This window comes from Aricia agestis, chromosome 5 (genome assembly GCF_905147365.1).
Source record: "Aricia agestis chromosome 5, ilAriAges1.1, whole genome shotgun sequence".
NCBI lineage: Eukaryota > Metazoa > Arthropoda > Insecta > Lepidoptera > Lycaenidae > Aricia > Aricia agestis.
In genome coordinates this window covers 10123458-10149746 of record NC_056410.1, presented here as the reverse complement: position 1 = coordinate 10149746, position 26289 = coordinate 10123458, and the positions used below count along the sequence as shown (strand labels likewise).

General features: G+C 38.1%; 3 protein-coding genes across 3 annotated transcripts in view; 2 read left to right on the top strand and 1 right to left on the bottom strand.

The window, feature by feature from the left end:
- The window catches only part of LOC121727171 (disintegrin and metalloproteinase domain-containing protein 10), an 87569-nt gene extending 82975 nt beyond the window's left edge, over positions 1-4594 (top strand). Inside the window, exons 14-18 of the mRNA XM_042114848.1 lie at positions 570-701; positions 1214-1314; positions 2071-2228; positions 2925-3078; positions 3544-4594. Coding sequence (XP_041970782.1) covers positions 570-701; positions 1214-1314; positions 2071-2228; positions 2925-3022 — 489 coding nt within the window. The 3' untranslated portion in view covers positions 3023-3078; positions 3544-4594. The remainder of the gene's footprint in view (positions 1-569; positions 702-1213; positions 1315-2070; positions 2229-2924; positions 3079-3543) is intronic.
- Positions 120-26086, top strand: LOC121727172 (cell division cycle 5-like protein). Its single transcript, XM_042114849.1, has 17 exons — positions 120-130; positions 17357-17426; positions 17506-17771; positions 17962-18092; positions 18263-18422; positions 18514-18682; positions 19426-19560; positions 19804-19955; positions 20976-21134; positions 21238-21313; positions 21518-21607; positions 21976-22147; positions 23312-23494; positions 24064-24269; positions 24576-24738; positions 24980-25119; positions 25328-26086. The coding sequence occupies exons 2-17, from the start codon at positions 17382-17384 to the stop codon at positions 25463-25465; spliced, it is 2385 nt and encodes a 794-aa protein (XP_041970783.1). The 5' UTR covers positions 120-130; positions 17357-17381; the 3' UTR covers positions 25466-26086.
- On the bottom strand, positions 9649-13569 carry LOC121727170 (membrane-associated protein Hem). The gene is made up of 2 exons (XM_042114847.1): positions 13403-13569; positions 9649-13203 (listed from the first exon to the last, which is right to left on the bottom strand). The coding sequence occupies exon 2, from the start codon at positions 13200-13202 to the stop codon at positions 9825-9827; it is 3378 nt and encodes a 1125-aa protein (XP_041970781.1). The 5' UTR covers position 13203; positions 13403-13569; the 3' UTR covers positions 9649-9824.
- Positions 26087-26289: the final 203 nt, after the last annotated feature.

Below are 26289 nucleotides of genomic sequence, written 5' to 3'. Positions count from 1 at the left end.
AAATCGATGCGCTCTGCTAGCTCGCAATCCAGTCCGCCGGAAAAAGGTTTGGACCGTGGACGTGTCATTTTTTAAGTAAAACAATGTTGGCCAAGCCCTAATATAAAATATGAAAAAAATTGTTTCTTTTTAACTATATTGACTCAGTCGCGAGTGTGTTAAATTGACGACAAGACTTAAGGGATATAGCAAACAAACTCAACTACTTAAGGGATACTTATATCAAACTGCATCTATAATAATCTACTTGTTCACGCGCCACGAGTAGGTCGTCTGTGTGCATAAAATACCCTGTGTGGTATCGACCTGGCCTTGGTTTGATCCGCGACTGTGATAAGCCGCCGGAGGGAAAGGAAGGTCTTTCCGACCGAGCGAGATAGCAGTTCAGTCAGGCCGAAGCCTTCTGACGTCATTTCAGATGTTGCTACATATTATATCTTGCCGTTCACAGAAACTTCGATAACGCGGTGCAGGATTGTGAGGCTAATAATTGTCGATACCGCCACAGTCTGAACTGCGACTGATAAAACTAACTGTGAGCAGTGAGACTAAAGTGCTATATGTTTCAGGGCTACTGCGACGTATTCCTCAAGTGTCGCGCGGTGGACGCGGAGGGTCCGCTGGCTCGGCTCAAGAACCTGCTGCTGAACCGCGCCACGCTGCAGACTGTCGCCGCCTGGGTCACCGAGCAGTGGTGGGCGGTAAGTACTAACAGAGAAGTTTAGGTCAAACTCATCCGACCGATCACAGCTAATATTGAATTGCCATAAGCCGACCAAACGACGTAGGTCTGTCAACTGCCTAGGAATGAATTTCCTCGAGTATACATATCGAACTTAAAACTCTTTAGTAGAGAAAACTACCTTATCTTTAGCAGTCATCCTAGTATTGGCTCCTTCAATTTTTGTGAATTAAAAAGTTGTATTTTATTTTCGACTACGGTGAAGCAATAAGGAGGGTTATGATTTTAACCTGTATGTATGTGGCCATGAATGTTCATCTGTTCGCAAATTTGGTGTTGTCGGGAGCCTCTTGATTGTCCGTCGTAAAAAAAAAACGGTGACATTGTGGGTGGGTTATCAATTAATTAAAGAGATTTATTAGCACAATTTAAATGTGTAATTATATTAGTCGGGATATAGTTTTTTAAACTACTTACTTGCATAAACTACACCTACTCGTCGTATAGAGTGTAATGCGGATTGTGTTTCAGGTGTTGTTGGGTGGTGTGGCTCTCATAGTGTGTATGGGCGCGTTCGTCAAGTGCTGCGCGGTGCACACGCCCTCGTCTAACCCGAAGCGCCCACCTGCCAGGTACAAACTACTATATTCATGGGCTTACCCAGGATTTTAGCTAGTGGGGGGGGGGGCAGCATACCTGTTTCGAGAAGATGGTCGGTCTGGTATATTGAAACAAAAAAATCATGAAAATTGACTTTTATTAACTGACTGAAAATATATTTTTGTTCAACACTTCATTTCGCGCATACTAGGTAACACGTTTTTAATTCCCACTTGCCAGGAAAATTTACGTTTATTTTATCTTCCAGGGGGGGGGCTGTCCCCCCCTGCCCCTACCTGGGTACGCCCGTCACTATATTCTTCCTGGGAATAATTATTATTATACACATTTTTTTATTACTTGCTACTTTATGGTATGGTTATAATTTATATCTTTAAACAGAAGTCTGTGAAAAACGACAATCTAGTAATAAAAAAAAACAATGTTCACGCTTTAGTCTATGCTCTATACAATATTTTTTTGCTCCACAGACTAGAATACAACATTGTATTACATCTCATTAATTCTATATCTTTTTATTAGTAAGGGTAAATCAGGGCCCAATCTAAGGGTGGGCGAGCCGGGTATTTGCTCAGGGCGGCAAAATTCAGTCCTTCCTATATTCCAACCTAACTATTATCCATCCACATTGTGATTGTGATTGGATTCCACAACCCAAGTTTAAGAATTTTATGCGCCACCTAACCAGGCGGTGAAAGTGATCTTTGCCCGGGGCAGCTAAATAGGTAGCTCGGGCCTTGGGGTAAATATTAACGTTTATATTCCAGACGGATATCGGAGACGCTGCGCGGGCCTATGAACACGTTGCGGCGCATGCGCGGTGCGGAGCCGCGACCGCGTGCAGGCGCCCCGCGACCCGGCGCCCGCCGCCCGCGCGCGCACAAGGGATACGCGCCGCCGCTTGCGTACGCGCCTAGAGACATGGGTATGACTTTTAAGGCATAAGAAGAAATGTATTTATTACTCCTAACAGTTTTTTTAAATTAAATCAATTAAGTTGAACGGTCTATGAAATTTATTATAGTGAACTTCAAACTAAAATAGTCTACGCATATACTTACAAACAATACAATAATTATTGTTAAACATCCTTAACAATATTTTATAAAATATTACAGAAATACTGAAATTTAATTAGTAGGAGGGAGTATAAACGATTTTAGTCCACACCTGAGTACTGTACCTATAATAAAATGTGACTAAGTTACCAAAAATATCTGACTTTAAATTTAAATTATTTTTTTACACACTAGTTTAAATGGAAACATAATAGCAACTACATTAAATAATAATGAGTGTTTTAGGAATAAGAATATAACTGTTTCTTTAACTTGGCGTCTGTTAAAAAGTAATGATACTAAATAAAAAAATAAATGTGAACCATAGAGTATACATTATAGCAAGCTATAGAGTGCTTCTAACAAGGTATGAACTGTAAGCACGAGTGTGAACATATTTTCCTATAAGCGTCAAACGATGGCGCATGGAACATCACTAGACTTGCGTTATACGTTTGACAAGTATCTATAGAATTTCTGCTTACGATCGGCACAACGGGGAACGAGCGATGCGCGCGCTCTATAGCTTGCTAATGTATACTCTAAGATGTGAACTGTTTCAGCGTCCGGTTCGGGTGTAGCGAGCGGGAGCGGGCGGCAGGCGTACGCGCCGGCGTACCCGCACCCGCAGGCGTACGAGATGCGCACGCAGAAGGTCTGACAGTACGCCGAGCTCGAGCTCGTCGCGCTGGCGCCGGCTGGACCGCTGCTGCTGGGGTACATGCACTTTTATGCCATAGAGAATTTTGGCAATTGGCGGTTTATTACATACAAAGACTGCTAAAATTACCCGTCTAACTTAAATAATAATTGGGTCAATATGTTAAAATAGTACCCATTTGCAGTTTTATGTGTTCAGCTTCAACATGATTGAAACATGTTGAAGTACTACAAGGTTTAACTAACATAGTAATAAATAATTACCTTTTGAAATGTTTGAAAGAAAGCATATGCAACTTACTAAAATACTATTATTTTCTAATACAAATAGATTAAAATATAATAACATCATAACATGACATAGCTATGCAGATTATTTCATATTGCATAAAGCGATGCACACGGGCATTAAAAAGAGAATACCGTATTACTTGAACATTAAGAAGTAATAATTAATCATAAAAAATATACTTACTTATTCTCAAAGCTTACATAAAACATTGAATGATTCGCTTTACACAGGTACGTGTGCCCGGCCGGCGGCGCCGCAGCGTCCGCGCCCGTCGCGCCCCCCGCGCCCGCAGACAAGGTGACGGTCGCCTCGCAGACCACCATCACACTACACTCGCCCGACGCGCTGGCGGTCACGTGCCCGCGCTAACTCCACAACAACCAATTCATGACCTTCGGTAAGACAAAGGCATAATTGTTCAACATTTTAAAAATGATTTGTATCCTTGTCTTACCGAAATATACTGACGATACTTGTCTCTTTCACTTGCCCACGAATATATTGCTATCTCGATCCCACAGGAATGTAATAGGTGGAAGTTTGTGTTCTTCTACAGCGTCCTATGTAAACGCGATAGTAATTATTCGTCTGTGTAAAGAGACAAGGAGATGAGACAATATGCTAATTTCTGCATGTTCCACGACCGAACTTTTTTTGCAATGACGCGGACGTTACTCGCTAACTTCTGCAGTATTCTCTAACGTCATGTTCTAAGACGTGTACTGCCAGTCGAGTACGAAATGTGTCATAGGGTGTGAACTATACAGTAAGACAATATCATGTTATGTGGGCCGACTATACTATCAACTGCAGTTTGCTTTCTGTTATACTGCTTATAGTGATAATGAAACGGTTGTTACTTTTAAATGTCTCATGTAACTTTTACAGATTACACCCAATTAATTTTCCCTTAACCCTCATTGTTTTTTATTACTCATTTTTGACAGAAATTTCTCTGCTGTGATGTGTAGTGGGCCTACACAATACACGTTTAACAAAATCCTACATGACGTAAAAAGTTATAACAAATATTGACAAATTACAACTTGCAATGTGTACATAAACCTACTAGTGTCATATCCTGTTTAGACCGTGCTAGAAAACCAATGTAATTTTAAAGCAATTTATATTAAATATCAAAAACTTATATCAATGTCTGTAGACGTGTATAGATATTGTATTTTATTGAGTAAGATCATGTGCCCTCCATCTGCGTACTGTTTCTATGTTATTCTATGTAATTCTTCTATGTATTTTTGTTTTAATCTGACCTTCTCTTATCTGACGTTTAAGGAATTATAAAATTAATACATTTATATTAAAAAAATAATAAGTATATATTTTTTTAATATAAATGTACAATAAGTATTAAAAAAATAATAAGTATTATATAAACGTAATAAGTATTATGTAACGAAATTAGTTATTCTACTTACTCTATAAGATAAAATATCTATATACTGTTATGTTAATCACTAGAACGTTGTATATTTTGGCTCATTTAAATGCCTTTTTGGATACCTTCACCTTCAAGGCTGTGAAGTCTTAGTATTAATGTTACAATGATTGATCGTTTTAAGATTACATTGTTTAGTTCGCAATCATTGCGTTCATTACACTCATTAGTTTAATTGGAAGTTACTTAATCTATGTTTTTGATATTTATTTATAAATATGTCTGACACTGCCATGAATAACAAAAGTTAATGAACTCTGTACGAGACATTTCGGTAGAGGATAAAACATGTATGGTTCGATATTCCTGTTTCAGGTAATCGGTACGTAAATACAATATTTTACAACAATGACATTACTCAATCCCTACTTAATACTCATTGCTTGTGGACCGAGCAGGGATGTCGAACTATTAGTTGACGAATCGAACTCGAATGAAACCTGTCGTAGTCGAATCGTGACGAAATTAACTTGTTATTTTTCTACAATAAAATAAGAATGGATAGATGACTCGATAGATACCTCCGCGACCGGGTATGTATTATGTATATTTTTGTATATAAACCGCAAGTATACAAAGCTACAATGTAATATATCATGCAAATAATAATCATACATAAATAGATTTTAAATATTATCGTAGCTGCAATGTTTTACTGAATCTCCATTATTGTAATTTTTATATGATGTATTTAATGACATAAGCAGAAATGTTGAGGTGCCATTGTTTTTATTATTTTTATACCTCCACTCGTGATCTTTATTGTCTCAAATTTTCAAAGAAATTAGGCTCAAACGTAGTTTTTTTCGATTAGTGTTAAATGTTCTAAAATCTAAATTAATTCCAAACTTAGCGATTCGTCGGTTCCGCCGGCGGATATTAGGTTTTTAATAATATAAAGGTAGCCGCAACCGTTGCAACAATACGCTCGACTGCGAGCGAGTCTTCCTGTGGCGAGCGACGTGACGCGAGTCCGTCTTCGTGTGTAGGTGTAATTTAAAGTTATCGGTATTGCCAAATGATCAAATATTATTAGACTGAAACTTAAAAGAGAGTTTTGCATTTTCTAATTTATTCCGCGCGTTTGCGCCACGGCTCAAATGTAGTATGATTCTGTTGGTGGCATTGCTCAATGCGCATCGCTCGTCGGGTCGAGCGCCCAGCGCGGCGCGCCGGCCTGCACGGTTCTGTTAATGATCTCTGATAGATTTTCGTTGGATCGTATCGTAGTATAGCTTCGTCGTGCAAGCCAAAGAGCATGATGTGTTTTCTTATTTCTATGTAATTAATGTTAAGAGTCAGTCGTATAGTATACCATGTAATGCCATTTGAGCGCGACTGCGTGTCGCGAGTTCGTAACTGTACTATAACGTTGTATATTTGTATGTAAGGTATGTTTCCGCGTAGGCGACTCGACCAATCGTGTAGTCGCTGAGACCAGTAGTAATTGGTATTATTTCTCCTAATTGTAAGCTAGTTTACCTACAATAGAATATTTAAATGACAATGTGAATATTTTTAATTAACAAAATGAATGTTACAACATTGCGATTTCAAAATAACAAAAAAATACAATAAATTTTACATAAACTTTTGTCACTTTTATTTATACCCATTTATACCTTTGCCCTTACATTATTGCCTTCTGTTTAAGGGCCAACACAGGCGCTTTGTAGACGAAGGGGCGGGGCGGGCCGGTCAGGTTCGCCGCGAACGATAGCACAAAGGGAATCCTATATTACCAAATACCAACGCACACGGTGGGCAAAAAGACCGCGCCGCAGGTGCCCGGCGGGCACTGGCGGCGGACGTCCGCGGCTCCCCCGCCCCGTCCAACCCGCCCCGTCGTCTGCCAAGCGCCTAAAACACAAGCGGACGCGGGCGCGGGCTCACGCGTCGGAAGACCGCCGCGGGCCACGAATCCGCGAGCAGGCACCCGTCGCGTGCGCCCATCTCATTTAGCGCTGCTAGTATAATTTTTGTCTCTAGCGTGTACAGTTGTGTCGAGTAAATTACCATGGATTATTTACTAATTTATTATTTGGCAAAAAGACGTCAACGGAAATAACGTCGACTGCTAAAAGCGTACGCCCGCGCCGTGTGCCCGCCGTACCCGCCGCGCGTGGGACAGTCCGTCGCCCGCGTCCGCGCTCCAACGCACGCGCTGCCCATACTATTTTTCATTATACACACGCGAGCGTGCGCCCGCACGAGATTATTGGCCCTAAAGCATTCATCATCCACAAAAAGGATTAGGCTATTTGACCGAGCTTTGCTCGGTATTCGATAAAACACGAACAAAATGACATTTTCTAAAAATTATTCCTAGCTAGATCGATTTATCGAAACCTCCTATATACTACATTTCATGAAAATCGTTAATCTTTCGGTCTGACCGAGCATACCACCTCGCTCGGTCGGAAGATCTTCCTTTGGGTGGCCATCATTCCCACACAAGAATTGCTCGTTTAAAGATTAATTTTATTCGTAATATGTTACATTAATTGAATGAAACACATAATTATGTGAATATATTTATTTATACAAGTTACAAAAGTGCCTTACTGTTAAATACAGTTATAATAGGAAAATGCCTTTTGATTGTAATTAGTCGGTGTGTACAATATTGTCCATAAGGAATGTTCGCTACGCAAAAATTATAACACGTTACACGTAAGGTGGGAGTTGTAGAAGACACAATTTACTGATGATAAACTAACATGCACATAGCAATGTAGCACGAGGAATCAGAGTAGATATTGAAGAGTGCAAGAACAGCAAGAAAACATGATATTATTATAAGTGGGGTTTCTGTAGTCTGTACTAGAAAAACTAGAGGATGCCGTTAGTACTAACTGTATGAAGAAAAATACGCTTCAAAAATGGAATGTGGTTGTGAACAGAGTTCACGTTTTTACAAGCAGTCAATGTTCTATATGGAAACAGGTCTAGAATGGTAGATCCGATAGTGAATAAAGTATACACATAATAAAGTAGCCAATGAACTGGTTAACTGGTTAACTGTAAACTAAGTTTCGTTGAAAGAAAATATCTAAGAAAATGAATAACTACTAAGCTGGATTACAAAATAAGTAACGTAATAATTTTATAATTATTTTGTGACAAAAAGATGTATCTCGAATAACTAGGGAATAAAGGGAAGTTTCAATCACAATGTGAAAATATAAGCTATGCCCTAAGATCTACTAATCGATATTTCATGCTCTGGCTGCTAATTTATCTAACGATAAAATTAGAAGAAAATATACTTACGTCTTAGTTTATAAAAATTATAACTTAATATAACTATTTACTAATATCCCTAATCTTAATAGTACCTAAATGTATAATATAATGCAATACTAAAATGCTGTTGTGGAACACTTAGACTGGGTTGCACCAGAGGCGTGGGTAAAGTTAAAGTTAAATATGGCGTCCAAACACCCCATATTCTCATACGACATCTGTCGATTTTTCCGGTCATAGTTAAGGTTAAAGTTAGTTGGTGCAATCTAGTCTTAGACTGGATTGCACCAACTAACTTTAACTTTGACTACAGTGCAAAATGTCAAATCTTTGGGTAAAGTTAAAAATGGACGCCATCAAGACGCCATATTTAACTATAACCATAGAGCTTGACAAGGTTTTAAATGCATGTGACGAAAAAAGGAACTTACGCTGTCATCATACAAAAACCGCAATTTTTGACAGTTCTCCTTTACCACCAGCGCCCCCGTTCACGCGCATGTATAACCTTGTTGGATCAGCTGTCATCTGTCAATTTCTCCGGGCAAAGTTAAGGATAAAGTTAAAGTTAAATTTACCTTAACTATAACCATAACTTTAACTTTAGCCACGCCTCTGGTGCAACCCAGTCTTAGGACTTCGTACATTTGGTTTAATCTACTTGTCTCATTCACTTCACATGTGTGTGAATGCATTGAACTCTGTAGACAAACGCGATAGCTGATGACGAGAGAGGTGATTAGTGAACGAGAAAGAGTCTATCGTCGTAGCGCCTGCCAAATCCTGTATCATGTGTTTTTAGTAAAATTTTCAGGGGTAAACAATAAACTATTTTATTTGTTGGACTTATCAATATGTAAATTAAAAATGCAGTATGGTGGCAAATCTTATTATGTATGAAATGGTATGAACTAAGACCTTTAATTTAATGATAAATCCATCAATTATTCAATAAAATAGTTTATTGTCTACCCCTGAAAATTTTACTAAAAACACATACTTACAGGATTTGGCAGGCGCAACGACGACGCTATGTAGTATGTACGAAGTTCTACGCGTCCACACTTTATTTAGGGCCTGTTTCACCACTTCCTGATAGGTGACGTATAGGCTATCCACCAATTATCTTGACAGATCAAGTATGGAGAATCAGCTGTGAAAAAAGTTGTGAATAGCCTATTCGGCACTTCATCAGGAAGTGGTGAAATAGGCCCTTAGTAACATAAACATTTTTAATCAGAATTTAACATAAAAGATAATATAAGTATACCGATAAGTCTTTACAAAATGTCATTGGTTAAACGGGATAAGTGTATGTAATGTTGACGTACTACCATAATACGGCCCATATAAAATGTGAAATTGTAATCTAAATACTAACTATTCAGTATCTCTAAGCTAAAGAGCTATATCATTAGTTCATAATAATATATTAACAATCCGCTAAAACTAATTTGATAAGCCTAAGCATATATCATAAAAGTTTTTCGTAACTCTAGGTAAAAAAACTTTTTTATCGTAGCATCTACAATGTCTTATTATAGTAACTTTTAAAAGAGAATTATGATTACGGTTAGGAAAGGCAAGGTAATTATAATAAACTTATTTAAAATAATAATTTAACAGTCTTGTTAAAGCCTAGTTGATTAATATAAAAATGTGTCAACATAATATAAACTACAATGTTAAAATTTAAGCATCATACATTGCTCATTGTTTTGCTATGAAAAACATGAATCATATTTTCGAATAGCGTCATTTATGTTCACATCACGAGTAAACGTAATGATATTTTACCATGTTTATCTATTACGAATGTAGCAATAGCTGCTCCTGTTTGTATACTTCGTGATAAGCATTACGAATTAACACATAAGGGAAGCACGATTCCAGTAAATCCATCGTCAGGAATGGAGACTCCTGGACGATAAGATCGAGAAGTAAATAAACAGACTCGCGATTTTTGATCGCTTCCTTATCGGTTTCTTGACCTAGGCGCAGTAAAGACGAGGATGCTAGAGCTAGGAACTCCTTCATTCTGTCCTCGATGTCTCCTTGACCACAAATCGTAAACAGAGCACCGAAAATATGGTTTATCGCGGGAGCCATACAATGAATATTGTTGGCGTGACCCTCTAAGGAAGGCCGGTAGAAGGATCCCTCGTTTCGGGCGAGCCTCGGCAAGGAAACTGCAACGAACACCATTAACAAGCAAACGATCAAATGTTCCTCCTCTTCGAGCTCAGCTTTATGTTGCCTCAAAGCGGACGCTAATGTAGGATCCACTTTGCACGAGAGACCTGCGGCCGAACACATCTCAGATATCACGCGGGTCGGATCCCCGCTCGGCAGTTGCTGCTGGAAATCTTTTATGGAACTTATCAAAAACGGTATTCGTCGTTCCAAGACGTCTAAAAGAGATTCCTGCGCAATTTGCCTGAAGCTCAAAATTACTCCTATGATAGTCATTCTCTGCAAAACATTGTCGACATGTTGCAATCTCTTGAATTGTTCGCGCATAATTTCAGGCTTGTCAAAATTAGTTCTGAGCATTTGCAAAACTTCCTTATTTTGTACGACCAATTTCTTAAGCTCCTGGACTTGACTGGAAATATGCCACATGAGAGTTTCACTCAAAAACTTCATGCCGTAGGGCCCAATCAATTCGGCCAAGGCTCTTAGCTCGTTGATATCCGAATACTCTTCGGCGTTAAAAGGAATAGCACCCTCGGCAGATAGACTTACGAAGGCCTTCTGATTCATTGAAAAGCATATACTTCCGGCACTCACACGCCTTAACAAAATTTCTGAATACCATTGGGTATACAAGGAGGCGATAGTTTTTTCCCCGTGACTGTCTAAATTCTGAGTTTGTTGCAGTAGACAGTTATTAAATACACGAGTGATGTCAATATGGACATAATTTTCAACAGTTTGTAGGACATTCATATATGCTCTTACGCTTACTAGTAGTTCAGATGGTTTGGCAATTTCACTTGTATCCTGATTGAACATCACCATTCCAACTAATGCCTTTGAGAACCTCGTCTCCAAGTGCTGGTGCAAATATTCGCGTGGAGCAAAAGTGTACTCCCAAACATTAACTGTTGAACAATAGTTGATAGCATAGCACAATTCTGTAAGAGCCATGTGTAGCTTGTCCATTGTGGTCAATTCTTCTCTAGTTTTCCTGTAACTTTCGGCCCCAGGTTTTACAATTTCAATTGGATTTTTCTTATTTTTATCTTTTTTCTTTCTGTTAGCCAAATGTGCTATAGTTTGGGCGCAATGCTTAGGTAGTAATTTGTCGCTCATCGTGCACTGCTCATCACATATAGTGGTTATAATGTTTTTAGCTTCTTTTGCCATTTCATCCAAGTATAAATTAACAACCGACAAACTGCGTTCTCTGATATGATGTCTCTCTTCTGGACAGAGCTCATGTGTGCAATTTTGAAAATGGCTACAGATAAGTGGAAACGCAATGATGTACCTGTTCTGTGCTGGAAACTCTAGGCACATATGGAATTGGCTTTCGAAAATTTTACTGTAGAAACAAAACAGAGACAAATCTGATGTTTCAACCATAATCTCATCGAGATTATCAACCATTTTAGTGTGAAATACCATCTTGTCAATAAATTGTGCCAACTCTCTTTGATCAACTAAATTCAAAGGAGTCTTGGGAACAGATGTATAAGTTTGTAATCTAAACCAGTCAAGACGAAAAGCTCTAAAATCAAATAGCTCATTTGTCTCCACTTGCTTGACACTTAAGTTTGTTGCAGTATTACAGAGAGAAGAAAGAATAATACTTTCATCTTCAGGGCACACTTGTAAATTTTGTATCATTAAGTTAAGAGCAACAGCATCAAATCCTGAAAGGTATTGGACATAATATCTTTGCATGACTTGGCTATACTTGCGTACTAAAGCCCTCAATTCCTCCATATGGAAAAGTAATTCAGGAAGTTGCCGATCTACTAAATCTTCAGTAGACTTGCCTTTTACCTTTTGTGGTGGGTTATCATTGTGACGTAACAGCCAGAACACTTCATCTCTAGCATAGCAGAGACCAATAAATATGAGTAAAGCTTTAGGCCCTAATAACCCAGGCTGATCAGTTAAAATGAGTCCAAGTTCCTTCAAAGCGGTTCTCAGAAACTTTCTGCGTTCCCTATGTTTATAGCCTGCTTTTTGCACTGCATGATGATAGCAATCCTTTACCTCGGAGATTCTTTTGCCATATCCCTTGATTCCATCAAAATAACTCTGGATGTATGTATGGATGTAAATTACTTCATCTCTGAAAAGTGCAACAACCCAGCCAGATTCTAAAGCACTTACCCACATTTTGTTTGCATGATCTTGTTGCAGCATTTGATGACAGAGTGCAAACCCAAAGATGACCCATCTCTCTAAACTCTCCAAAGATACATATTCACAAGACATGGTATTTGTTTCAGAAGGTTTTAGCAGCTGAGTGGGATTGCTCACTAAGCTCAGCTTCTGTTCAGACCTCCAGTATTCTGCCGTTAGATTTCTCGCTGGATATACATGCCACAATGAATTTAAAGCACTAGACAAAACTTTTTGGTGTGGTTGAAATTCTTCTGAAAGCTTTTTCAATGGTGCATCATAGTCTACAATCATTTGTCCTAAACGAGGAAAGCTAGAGTCAATCTGGTTATTGACCATCTCATGGGCGGCATTGAACAATCCTAGCACTGCCTTCCTGTCCTCTACTCTCGATAATAATATCATAAGGGACACATAAGTGGTGACAAGATCTAGATAGTTTTTTGTCAATTCAAAGTTCAAAGTTAAATCCAGTGTAATTTGACAGGCATCAGCTATGTTTAACAGCTCGCACACATTATCTTTAAAATCCAATAAATCTACAAAAGTGTAGTAATACAATGAAAGAGATTTGATTATCTCATTTCTTATGCCTGTTATGGCTTGGAGACCTTTAACATCAATGCTTGGAAATCTTCTTACGATGTGTTTAATAGATGATTCAAGAGTTTTATCCGAAAGAAATGCTGGTTTTGACTTGGCATCACCACATGCTTTCTTTATATTGTAAATTCTCGTTAACATTCCAATTCCTCTATCATTTAATATGATTAACTTTTCAGCCAGCTTTTGCTGGCTGATATGAACAGCTCTGGACATGGTAGACATTCTGTAACAAAACTTTTATAAATGTACTTATCAATAATATGAAAAATATTTACATTAACTAAAATTAGGCATTTAGTGTGATAGCAATCATGATTAATATATTACAATGATTCAAAAAGACAGTAAAACACATGAGCTTGATGTTTGTGGGAATTTTTGGAGAAGGATGTAAAAATTATTGGCATCAAAACATTTTGTACCTGTCATTCACTTTACACAACTAGCCGGTAACTATTTCATATTAGTATTTGTGTAAAATTATTCACAGAATATGCAATGCAAATAGTTTCACTAATTATTTAGCTTAATACTTTGTTATTCATAAAATAATTATGTATTTCTGAAACAGGGAGTGTCTTTTGCTCTTTGACAACTGGCCATTGACTTAATTTGACATAAATGACAGGTTAATCAGAGACGTTTTTTTTTTTTTTGTTAATTCGTCCCGGTCGGGACAGGCAAAGGGAGCGTTGCCCATACAGCCATTTCTATGTTTTCTCTATTTAATGAATGATAGTGAAGGCCGAAGCCAATTCTTTTATATTAACCATCTGAAATAGTTTTCCATTAATTATCAACACATCGAAAAAACCCGGACAAATATTCATTTCACAGGTGAATTATTCTACATCGACAGGACCTAATTTTATGTTTATTTTTGCCGGGAATTGGCAAAAATAAACTTAAAATTACGAGTTATTGGTATTGATTTTGATAATTCACTTCTATATTATATGTTTATTTATATGGAAAACATAACTTGACTACCCATGGTGCACAATTTAAGGATATTTTGTGTAAACAATTTTCATCTATTTTACACTAGGGCTGCATCAGGTTATCGATAGGTAGTATCGATATGAATATATTTTTAGTTATACTAATTATCTAGGAATGTTGACATGATAATTGATAACGTCACTGATCCGTACTTTATTGTTAGTTTATATTAATATACTTTCATACGTAATTTATCGTTTTTAGGGTTCCGCACCCAAAGGGTAAAAACGGGACCCTACTACTAAGACTTCATTGCCTGTCCAACTGTCCGTCCGTCTGTCCGTCTGTCCATCTGTCCGTCTGTCCGTCTGTCCGTCTGTCCGTTCGTCCGTCTGTCTGTCTCGGGTCTCCAGGCTGTATCTCAAGAACCGCTGTCCGCTATAGTAATAGACTTCTGAAATTTCCATAGATGTAATGTCTTTCTACATACAATATGGCTATGGCATATTCACTAGATCAGGTATCAGATCATTCATTCAATAGAAGATGAGCTCGGTGAAGGGCATCGTCTGTAAATAAGCTAGATATTCTTCCACACATCATAAATATTTGTATGAATAAACGAACCGATTTGTTTGCCTTATATTGTACTATGTCATGAATCATAGTTATATATAATAATATAATAATAATATATAATATCTATGGACGCTTCACACCACGTCAGTCTGGCCCCGTGCTAAGTACCTAAAGGACTTGTGTTACAGGTACCAGACAACGGAAATATATTTAATACTTTTATACTATACATATATTTAAGATTTTTATTATATCATACACATATTTAATATACATCCAGACCCGGGAACATTGAAAACATTTTGTTCCGTCGGCGGGATTCGAACCCGCGACCCCCGGCTTGAGCTACCAACGCGCTCACCACTGAGCCACAGAGGTCGTCAAAAAGTTATGGTTTTACAAAACAAAAATCGTTTAAAATTTTAGAAAAGTTTTTTAGTTTGTCTGTTTTTATGTTGTGTATCTGCATATTGATTTAAATTAAAAAAGTATGATATAGTAGTAAGTAACAGTAACAGCCATTTTTTTGTTATAGATCAAGATAAAGCCTAGGCGCACTGTGTCATCCTACGTTTACAGAGACATTGTACCACCAGAGTTAGCCACAATATGTATACCGTCGTCATCGCATTCTACGCCCTCGCCAACGCTGCCACAACTGTCTTCACCATCGACCTCCTTTCAACTAGAATTTATATCAAAAGAAAAGAAGCTTATATCTAAATGCACTAAGTTACAGGATAAACTAAGTAAACTTAAAGCTAAAAGTGACATTCACTGTAGGAACACCAGAAATAAGCACAAGCTAGATTTGCCGGTGATCAGACTTAGTAAAGTCAGTAAATTTAAAGCTAAAAGTGACATTCACTGTAGGAACACCAGAAATAAGCACAAGCTAGATTTGCCGGTGATCAGACTTATTAAAGTCAGTAAATCTTTTAGATGTCAATGTAAGTAAATTAAAAGCTAAAAGTGACATTCACTGTAGGAACACCAGAAATAAGCGCAAGCTAGATTTGCCGGTGATCAGGTTTAGTAAAGTCAGGAAATCTTTTACAGGTCAATGTAAACGCCTTTACGCTAACATCCCAGAAAACGTTCAAAATCTTTCCATTAATAAATTTACAAAAGTACCTAGTCATAGAAAGTTTGTGTGCCAAATCCTATAGTTATCCTATAATTTATACGTGGGAGAGCCATGCTTTGGCACGAATGGGCCGGCTCGACCGAAGAAATACCACGTTCTCACAGAAAACCGGCGTGAAACAGCGCTTGCGCTGTGTTTCGCCGAGTGAGTGAGTTTACCGGAGGCCCAATTCCCTTCCGTATCCTCCCCTATTCCCTTCCCTTCCCATCCCTACCCTCCCCTATTACCCTATTCCCTCTTAAAAGGCCGGCAACGCACCTGCAGCTCTTCTGATGCTGCGAGTGTCCATGGGCGACGGAAGTTGCTTTCCATCAGGTGACCCGTTTGCTCGTTTGCCCCCTTCTTTCATAAAAAAATAAGGTCAATGATTTTATAAACGATGGCACATTTTTGGAGTAGGTACTATACTAATTAATAGGATACTAATTAATAGTTGCGTACACTGTAGTCTGTACGTGACTTCTAAGAAATAGCAGCTGTTATTTCAGAGGTAGGGCCGTGAAAGACGGACTGATAGACAGACAGAGTTACTTTCGCATTTATAATATTAGCATGAATAAATAAATGAGTTATTTATAAATAAGTATATCATTTGTTTTTTTGCTACAAAAATGTTTAATGATAAAAGTAATATTTTTCTCCAAAATTACAATATTATTATTATTCTATGCAGTTTTATTTTATCCCATTTTATTATTTTTACAATCTTACAATTATTATTCCATGATGATTTATTTTGTCGAATTAAAAGATGTATACAGTACATCACTAACACGCACACGTAAACATAATTGTATACACAGATGTAAATCAATTTTGGTTACGTTTGCCAGCTCGGGATTGTTTCTCTATTCCGATAGGTAATATTAACTTTATGTTTATCAAATATCAGCTAGAATTTAGAAATCAGTTAACACGTCTTCTTACAGATGAACGGCACGTGTCGGCGGCAGTCAACGGCAGTCCCCGACACTCCTCTTCTATGCTCCTGAGGAGTCTGGTCTCTGGAAGTTTCAGTTAAAGCGTCTACCATTTCTGATTTCACTGACTTCATTAATTAACTGCACTGAGCTACAGTATAACTCAATGCAGCTGCAGGTGCAGTCTGCACGCAGCAGCAGCTGCAACACTGACTATACAATAATACAAATCTATATATATAAAACTCAAAGGTGACTGACTAATTGACATAGTGATCTATCAACGCACAGCCCAAACCACTGGACGGATCGGGCTGAAATTTGGCATGCAGGTAGATGTTATGACGTAGGCATCCGCTAAGAAAGGATTTAGATAAATTCCAACCCCAAGGGGTTCAAATAGGGGATGAAACTTTGTATATAATAATACTTCTTAACGCGAGCGAAGCCGCGGGCAAAAGCTCGTAAAATGTAAAATTGACTAATGTTTCTATTTTTCTAACTTTCTATTGAGAAGTCTATTTATCTCCTTCTTTGCCATTGGCAACGTTTTTATAAAAAAACTCTTTGTCGTAATGATGTTTTATTTGTCAGTACTCAGCTTTGCCTGTCCCGACCGGGACGAATTAACAAAAAAAAAATATGTCAGTACTCAGTTGTCAGTTGTCACTGTCCAGAATGTCAAAACGGAGTACCGATCCAACGCGTTGTTAGGATTTTGGATAATGATTTCTTTATTTTAAATCTTATCCTGTGATTAAGATTAGGTGAAAGCAATTTATTTCGTGAATAAAAGAATTAAAACCACTCATCATGCCGCGTATAATGATCAAAGGCGGCGTTTGGCGCAATACAGAAGTATGGCTACTGGTTTTTTGTTTTCAATAAGTTTACGTCGAATTTTACATATCTCTTATAAAATGTTGTTTGATTTTAGGATGAAATTCTTAAAGCGGCGGTTATGAAATATGGCAAAAACCAATGGTCGCGTATAGCTTCATTGTTGCATCGGAAATCAGCGAAACAGTGTAAGGCAAGATGGTACGAGTGGTTGGACCCCAGCATCAAGAAGACGGAATGGTCTCGAGAAGAAGACGAGAAACTGCTTCACTTGGCCAAACTCATGCCAACACAATGGAGGACCATCGCTCCTATTATTGGCCGTACAGCTGCCCAATGTCTAGAGAGATACGAGTACCTTTTGTAAGTATGAGAAATTATTGACTAAAATGACACCACATCTATAGGTGAGTGTGTTTATAAAAAGTGAGCTTTAAAGTAACAAAGAGTTGTAAAGTTTTCAAATCATTTCAATTAAGAATAAATGAAAAAGCAAGATATTATTTGTATGAATGGGAAACGAAACTCAATATTGACATATCTCAACTTTAAGGGATCAAGCCCAGAAGAAGGAGGAAGGAGAGGACATGGGGGATGACCCCCGTAAATTGAAGCCGGGAGAAATTGACCCTAACCCTGAGACAAAACCTGCACGTCCTGACCCTAAGGACATGGATGAAGATGGTATGCTACATTCTGGCCTTATTTTTCTGGGTTGTAATGTGAACCTTGTATATTTTACTAATTTAATTAATAAATCTATAATTAAAGAGTATGTAAAATTATTTATTTCTTATTGCTAGTATATTGTTTAATGAGTATGAGATGAAATATTTAATTTCAATGTTTTTCAGAATTGGAAATGCTCTCAGAAGCTAGAGCTCGTCTAGCTAACACACAAGGCAAAAAAGCTAAAAGGAAGGCTCGTGAAAAGCAGTTGGAGGAAGCAAGACGTCTTGCTGCTCTGCAAAAGAGGAGAGAACTGAGTGCTGCTGGGATTGCAGTACCAATGAGGTATTCTAGAATTGTAGTTTCTCGTAATTTCTTTTGTAAAAATACAGAATATCATTATTACCTAATTAAATGTTTAAAATTCAAATTTTAGGCGTAAAAAGAAGCGTGGTGTTGATTACAACTCAGAAATTCCATTTGAAAAGAAGCCAGCATCTGGATTTTATGATACTTCCACTGAAGTTGTGGACCCCATGGCTCCAGATTTCTCCAGACTCAGGCAACAGCATTTAGATGGAGAACTGCATTCTGAAAAAGAGGAGGTATTAAGACAATGTATAATGCATATTACAACTCTTAAAATGTTTTTTGTTCAGAGAGACCATTGTAATGATATTTTTTATTTTATAGCCTTTATTTTCAGACTTGTTGGATTTTTCTTTTAGCTTAACCCGCTGACTCTAGCGGGTCAGTAGTACCATATACTCAGTCTGTTTGCCCTTTGGCAAAGACCTCCCCCATTTCTTTCCATTCTGTTCTGTTTAGCGCTGTCCTTGTCCAAGTTTTTCCTTCCTCTATTTCTTTTACCATTTCTTGGGTACCAGAACACTACATTTTTGGTCCACTTTTCAGTGCCTCTTATTATGTGACCGGTCCACTTCCATTTTAGTTTCCTAATTCTTGTTATTACATCCTCGATTTTTGTACGTTTTCTAATTGTTTTGTTTCTTATGCAAATAATATGATGTCGTCAGCGAATCGTAAGTTTGATAATAGCTCACCGTTTATGTTTAGTCCATACTGGTTCCAATTTACTTCTCGGAAGATTCCTTCTAACACAGCAGTGAATAGTTTAGGTGAAAGCGGGTCTCCCTGTCTTACTATGTGTAATGATAAGCAGAGTCTAAATAAAAAGTAATTTTATCTAAATAATATTTCAAAACTTTTATTAAATTATAATGAAACATACACATTACACATACAGTTAGTACCATACGCATACAGTTTGTACCATACACATTACATATACAGTTTGTAGTAGTAAAAAATGTTTTGTTGTTTTCAGAGGGACCGTCGTAAAGACAAACAGAAGCTAAAGCAAAGAAAAGAGAATGATGTGCCCCAGGCTATGTTGATGGGTGATCAGCCAGCTCGCAAACGCAGCAAATTAGTTCTACCAGAACCGCAAGTTACAGATCAGGTAATACAGATATATTATACCCACCAAAAGAGCAGTAGTTCTGTAGATTCTTGTCAGTTATCTTCCCAAACCAAGTATGCACTATGCAGCATGTATTGCATAACAAGTTCGGTAACTTAACCCGTCGATCGTGGGAAAATGAGACATAATACATATTCTATTGAGTCTCGTTCACCAGTGAGCATATGGGGCTTGATGAATTAAACTTACTACAAATTATCCTTATGTTATTTCCTTCCATAGGAATTGCAACAAGTAGTGAAGTTGGGCAGGGCGTCAGAAGTGGCTAGAGAGAGTGCGGGCGAGGTGGGCGGGGCTACGGACGCGCTGTTGGCGACGTACGCGCTAGAGGCCGCCACGCCCCAACCGCAGAGGACACCGGCGGCTAGAGACAGGTATTTTGATAAGGAAGAGTTTGCAAGTAATTGTAATAAATCATCCTACTAATATTATAAAGGCGAAAGTTTGTTTGGATGTATGGATGTGTGGATGTATGGATGTTTGTTACTCTTTCACGCAAAAACTACTGAACGGATTTTAATGAAACTTTACAATAATATAGCTTATACATCAGAATAACACATAGGCTACAATTTTAACCGACTTTCGAAATGGAGGAGGTGTTATGTTCGTTTTTTTAACTTCAACGATTACTCCGCCGTTTGTGAACCGATTTTTAAAATTAAAAAAAAAGATACAAGTTTGGGAGTTTCGACGTTGTTTTAAGAGCGGAAAGCATATGCTACTATGCAAATTACCTCCATCTTAATCATTATCACTACCATAAACCGTTATAGAACCATGTGTCGTCCCATTTTGACACTATTATTGGTACTTTTCATAGTCTTTTATGATATGTCACTTAAACCGCGGGTAACACCGCGGGGCACAGCTAGTTATCTAATAATTATTGTTCCAACACTAAAAATACTAAACTCGAAAAATATAGAGTTATTTAGTGTCTTTAGGATGTATTATGTCCAGAATAAGTATTAAAACACTAAATTACGAAAGAACAGCTTTATTGAGCTAGGTAGCAAAATACACTGAAAATATTTATGTACCCACTTAGTTCATCTTATTATGTCAATAAGAAAAACAAGAATTTACCCACATCAACCAACCTACAAAGTTCATACAAAATATTAGATGTGTATTCTACAGGATGTTACATGCCAGAAAAGCTAAAATACATATTCAAAATTAAAAACCTTTAAAAATAGCATAAATTATATAGCATTACTTGGGCAAATATTGCAGTAATCAGTAGGTAAGGCCCAGTTATTAATGTGTACCAAATATAATATAGATAGGCTTTCTAAATACATAATTACCTGCTTCACCCTTGTGGGGTAAATTCTGCCATTCACCATAATTTGTTTTCAGTATCATACAATCAACTTTCTTTTTTTCAGAGTTCTGATGGAAGCTCAGAATGTAATGGCGCTGACTCACGTCGACACCCCTCTGAAGGGAGGGCTCAACACTCCGTTACATGAGTCTGACTTCTCAGGAGCATTACCACAGTCTATGGTCGTTGCCACACCCAATACTGTGCTAGCTACTCCGTTCAGGTGATATTTTGTAAATTATTTAATAAAAGGAACATAATATTTCGTTTATTCTAGAAACATAATAAATATCTCTTGCATCATAAAAAATAAAATGTTTTGGCAGATCTTCTCGCAGTGAAGTATCTACTCCAGGCAGTTTCGCTACACCTGGACAAACCAACACGCAAGGCGGTATGTTGGTGAGTATTTTGTAATTTGTTAATCTCCCCTGATATTACATACTTAATTGTGACTAAGGGTCTGTTTCACCAATTCCTGATAAGTGCAAGAGTCTGTCAAAAAAGTTGTGAATAGCCTATTCGGCACTTTATCAGAAAGTGGTGAAACAGGCCCTTAGTTAAGTTAAAAGATTTTATAATGTAAATGTGTTTTATTTTGCTCAGACTCCAGGGCTTCGAGACAAGTTGAGTATCAATCCAGAAGACAGAATGAATGGGGACACGCCACAACAAAACACTCAGATTCAAAAACAGGTAAGTTTACTAGGTTTGTTTAATGTTCTTCTATTTTGTGTCTTGTTAATACAAAAAGAAGTTCAATTAAAATAAATTTGGTAATTTTGATTGTATAATCAATAAATAATAACAAAAAACAAAGAAAACATATTCAAACAGTCTGCACACTTTTACTTATTGTTTCAATACAGTTTGATCATAGGCTAGGTATATGGAGTAAACATTTTACTACCAAATAAACATTACACAGTACACACATTTTTTGGTACAAGCACTATTCAATAATGCCAATTTCATTTTTATTGGATTCAGTTTTAGCTGTACTATGTTGCAGATAGACTCTCATTTATAATACTAGCATAGATTAAAAAATATTTTATATACAGCTGAAAGCGTCAGTACGTAGCGCGCTGCTGTCGCTGCCGACGCCGCGCAACGACTATGAAATTGTCGTGCCCGAGACCGAGGGGGAGGAGCCGAGCGAGGCCGCCGCCGCGCCCGCTGTGGAGGACCAAGCAGACGCGGACGCCAGACTCATGCGGGAGTCCGAGGAGAAACGTTAGTGCTATCGATACTTGCATTTGATTGAAGTGAAATTAGAAATAAAAAAACTTGAAAACGCTTTATTGCGCAAGGCGTATTTTCGATATATGATTTGCCACCAGAGGGACGGTAGGGTCTTTCGTGTCAAATGTCGTGTCAGACAAACATATGACAGCTATATCAACATGTGGAAGCTACTTCGTGACATATGACAGCTATATCAACATGTGGAAGCTATTTCGTGACATATGACAGCTGTTTGACACGATACTGCAAAGGCTAGGCTACCTAGCTCTATTAGCCCTGAGTGTGACGCGTCATGTCAAATGTCATTTAGCTTTTATTAAAATTGCATCAGCTAATCAGAAGTAAGAAGTGCAATTCAATTAAGGTCGAAAAATGTAGAAGACCTCGGCTCGTTGCAGAATATTCGTCCATACTAATATTATAAATGCGAAAGAGTGTCTGTCTGTCCGCCTGTTACCTCTTCGTGCCCAAACCGCTGAACTTTGATTTGGAGATACTTTGAGTCAAAAAGTGGGAAAGGACATAGGACACTTTTTATCCCGGAAAATATAAAAACTTTGAGGTTCCATTCGCATTCATCACATCGTTTTTTGTGGTGTCGCTTAACAATAACATAAAAAACTATCTTTTCAATGATGAACTACACAGTTTCTCTAGTCACTTTTACATATCGAAAAACTGTTTAGATAGCAGTTCTTCTGACGTGGGAGAGCCATGCTTCGGCACGAATGGGCCGGCTCGACCGGAGAAATACCACGTCCTCACAGAAAACCGGCGTGAAACAGCGCTTGCGCTGTGTTTCGCCGAGTGAGTGAGTTTACCGGAGGCCCAATCCCCTACCCTATTCCCTTCCCTACCCTCCCTTATTCCGTTCCCTTTCCATCCCTACCTGCCCCTATTACCCTATTCCCTCTTAAAAGGCCGGGAACGCACCTGCAGCTCTTCTGATGCTGCGAGTGTCCATGGGCGACGGAAGTTGCTTTCCATCAGGTGACCCGTTTGCTCGTTTGCCCCCTAATCTCATAAAATAAAAAAAAGCACCCATCAAAATATAATTTAACATAAAACAACCAACTTCTTATTTAAATTTTATTCATTCTAAATGCGTTAATTTTTAGGCGATAAATTAATAAATTATTCATTTTCATTCAGGTCTCGCAGCTCTAGCGCTTCGTTCGACCGCGATACAGAAGAACTGCGTGCGACCAGTGGAGGTGAACGCGTCGGTGGTACGCACGGGCGGGCCCATGACGCCGCTACAGAAGGCCGAAGAGCTGCTAAAGGCCGAAATGCTCACCATGCTGCACTACGACGCCTTACACGATCCGCCCCCGGGTAATACATTGTAGGGATGTAACGAATATTCTCATTCGTATTCGCGGATGTTCGCATACTTGAATTCGCATTCCTGAAAATACTGCGAATATTTTCCGTATATAAAAAATATGCAATAGTTGGTTAATAAAGGTAACCACCTTTATTAACCAACACAATTAAGGTGTTGTTGGTGCTCATTGGAGGGGGCCTACATTCAGCAGTGGACGGCAATAGTATAACTTAAAATCTTATTCACCATATACATCTCATCGAAAAGATCTTTATCATATCTGGGCAAAGAGTTAGTGGTAAGAGCGGTTTACTCAAGCACAAATACTTAAGGCTGGTATAAATAGTCAGTACTCAAGATGCATCTCGGTCACAGTTCAGGCTCTGTGATTGGTTGGCTGTCAAAATTTGGACTAGAGTTAATATGATACTATGATAAAGATCTTTTCGAGTTTTATTTATACCGGCCTGGAGCTGTTTACTCAAGCATTCGTGCTTGTGTAAACCGCTCTTTACAATCTTGAGCATAGTATCAAAAAGCGTTTTATTAATAGCGGCCTTTCACTTAATTTTCATAGGCGTGGACAAGAAGCGCTGGGTGCAAGTACAGGCGGGTCATCTGGCGTACCTGGAGAGTCACCCGTACGAGCAGTTCTCGCGCGAGGAGTTGGACGCGGCGCGGGCGATGTTGGCCGCTGAGCAGGACGCGGTGAAGGCCGGTATGGGACACGGGGACCTCGGCATAGACGCCTACACGCAGGTCTGGGAGGAGTGTCTGGCGCAGGTTAGTACTGTTTACATATTATATATGTACCTCGGTATTAATAGGAAGGTTTCTCTAGTATATATACTTATGTAAGTTTTAATTGTATTGGTATTGCCATAATATAGATTAATGATTATACACAATAGAAATGATGTGGGCTATGAAGATTTACATTTTTAAAAATCCTATTTTTTTGGCTGCTTCAAGTCGGTTTTTCTCGCTGGGTTAGTTCCGGAAAGCTTGGTAGGCATAATACAGGACAAATATTTTGAAAGAGGGTTATTTTCTAAACGTCTTGGAAATGAAACATTTTATTTATTTCAGGTTCTATTTCTACCCGGTCAAAATCGATATACCCGTGCCAATTTGGCGAGTAAAAAAGACAGACTAGAGTCGGCTGAGAAGCGACTCGAACAAAACAGAAATCACATGGCTAAGGAGGCAAAAAAATGTTCAAAAATGGAAAAGAAATTAAGAGTACTCACAGGTGATTCCTTAAATTCCTGTTTTTTATATAAATAAATAGTTTTTGATTACTAACGCGTTACTACATAAAATCGACCATGACTATGGAATAGTCGAATGATGTATGTGTGTATGTGTCCATTTCGTTAGAAAAGTTGCTTAATGGATAAAGACAAAACAATAAAAAAATTATAATGTGTCAGAGCGTAAATGTTTCATTGGCAAGGTATAATTATAAATGTAGTTTATTTTATTCATTTTAGGCGGATACCAGAGCCGAACAGCTTCACTGGTGAAACAATTCCAAGAACTGCAGGACCAAATAGAGCAATCCAACCTGGAGCTATCCACATTTAAGTTCCTGGCCGAACAGGAGAAGGCCGCCATTCCACGGCGAATAGAAGTGAGTATTACCATTAGAAGAAAGGTAATATAGGAAAGGGAATTTTAAACGCCTTACTAATGGGTATAGACATTATAGTTATTCCTTACACCTCGAACTTTCCTTATACCTCCACTAACATTGTGATGTATGTTTCTCTTATTCCTACTTCTATGTTGTGTGTTTTTTATATTTTGCAATTCTCGAAATGTATTTATTTTCTTTACAGTCATTAACAGAAGATGTTAATCGGCAAACAGAACGTGAAAAAATGCTTCAGAAAAGATATTCCGAGCTACAAAGAGAATTAGAAGACTTGCATGTAGGGAAAAAGCAACAGCATGAACCAAAGTCTATAGAACAATAGCGACTTTAGTTCAATAGTGACCACAGTCGTGATGGGTAACATGAAGGTCAATTTTCATATGTGAAAAAAATATTTTCTAAATGTTTTTGTATTAGTTTTATGACAAATAATAATCTAAACTTGCATACACACATGTCCTGCAAAGTCCAATCGCCGGAAAGAGTGAATTCGTCAATAGGGCAACGTTTAAATCACGCTGTAAGGTAGCAGCAGCATAGACAGTAAACAAAAAGTTTTGTTCGATGTTTGATTACTTTTTGTGTTAATATTCTTATATGACGTGTCCAACATATTGGATTTTGGTCGGATTATTATTACTTATTGTATAAACTGTATGTGCTAGTAGCACCTCCTGCTTCGACCTTTGCGTAATATTCCCTACTGAGGTGACCTATGACGTGTGTGAACAATATATTGACAATTGTGTGAAAGAGAAAAGTAGCTGTAAACTGTAGACTGTAATTCAGTGGTCAATTTCTCTGAATCAGGCCACCAGACTTAACAAACAAAATAAGCACACTGAAAACAACTATTGAAGGTGACTTGATTATTCTGCTACTTTTTTAGGGTCAATTTATACTAGCGCAGAGTCGAAGCGCATCGAAGCGAATTATTAAAACTGAACATAACAAATTCAACCTTAACTCCAAAGCGTTAACGCACATATTACTTCTGAGAATTAAAAAAGGCGCGCGCATCTGCGCGCACCCTCGCGAATTCGTTTGACCACCGCTTTTTGGTGCGCGCGTATTCACGCGCATCCAAGCGCACTCAAGCGAATCTACGCGTCATCACTGTAGGCACTCTGGCGAATCCACGCGCAT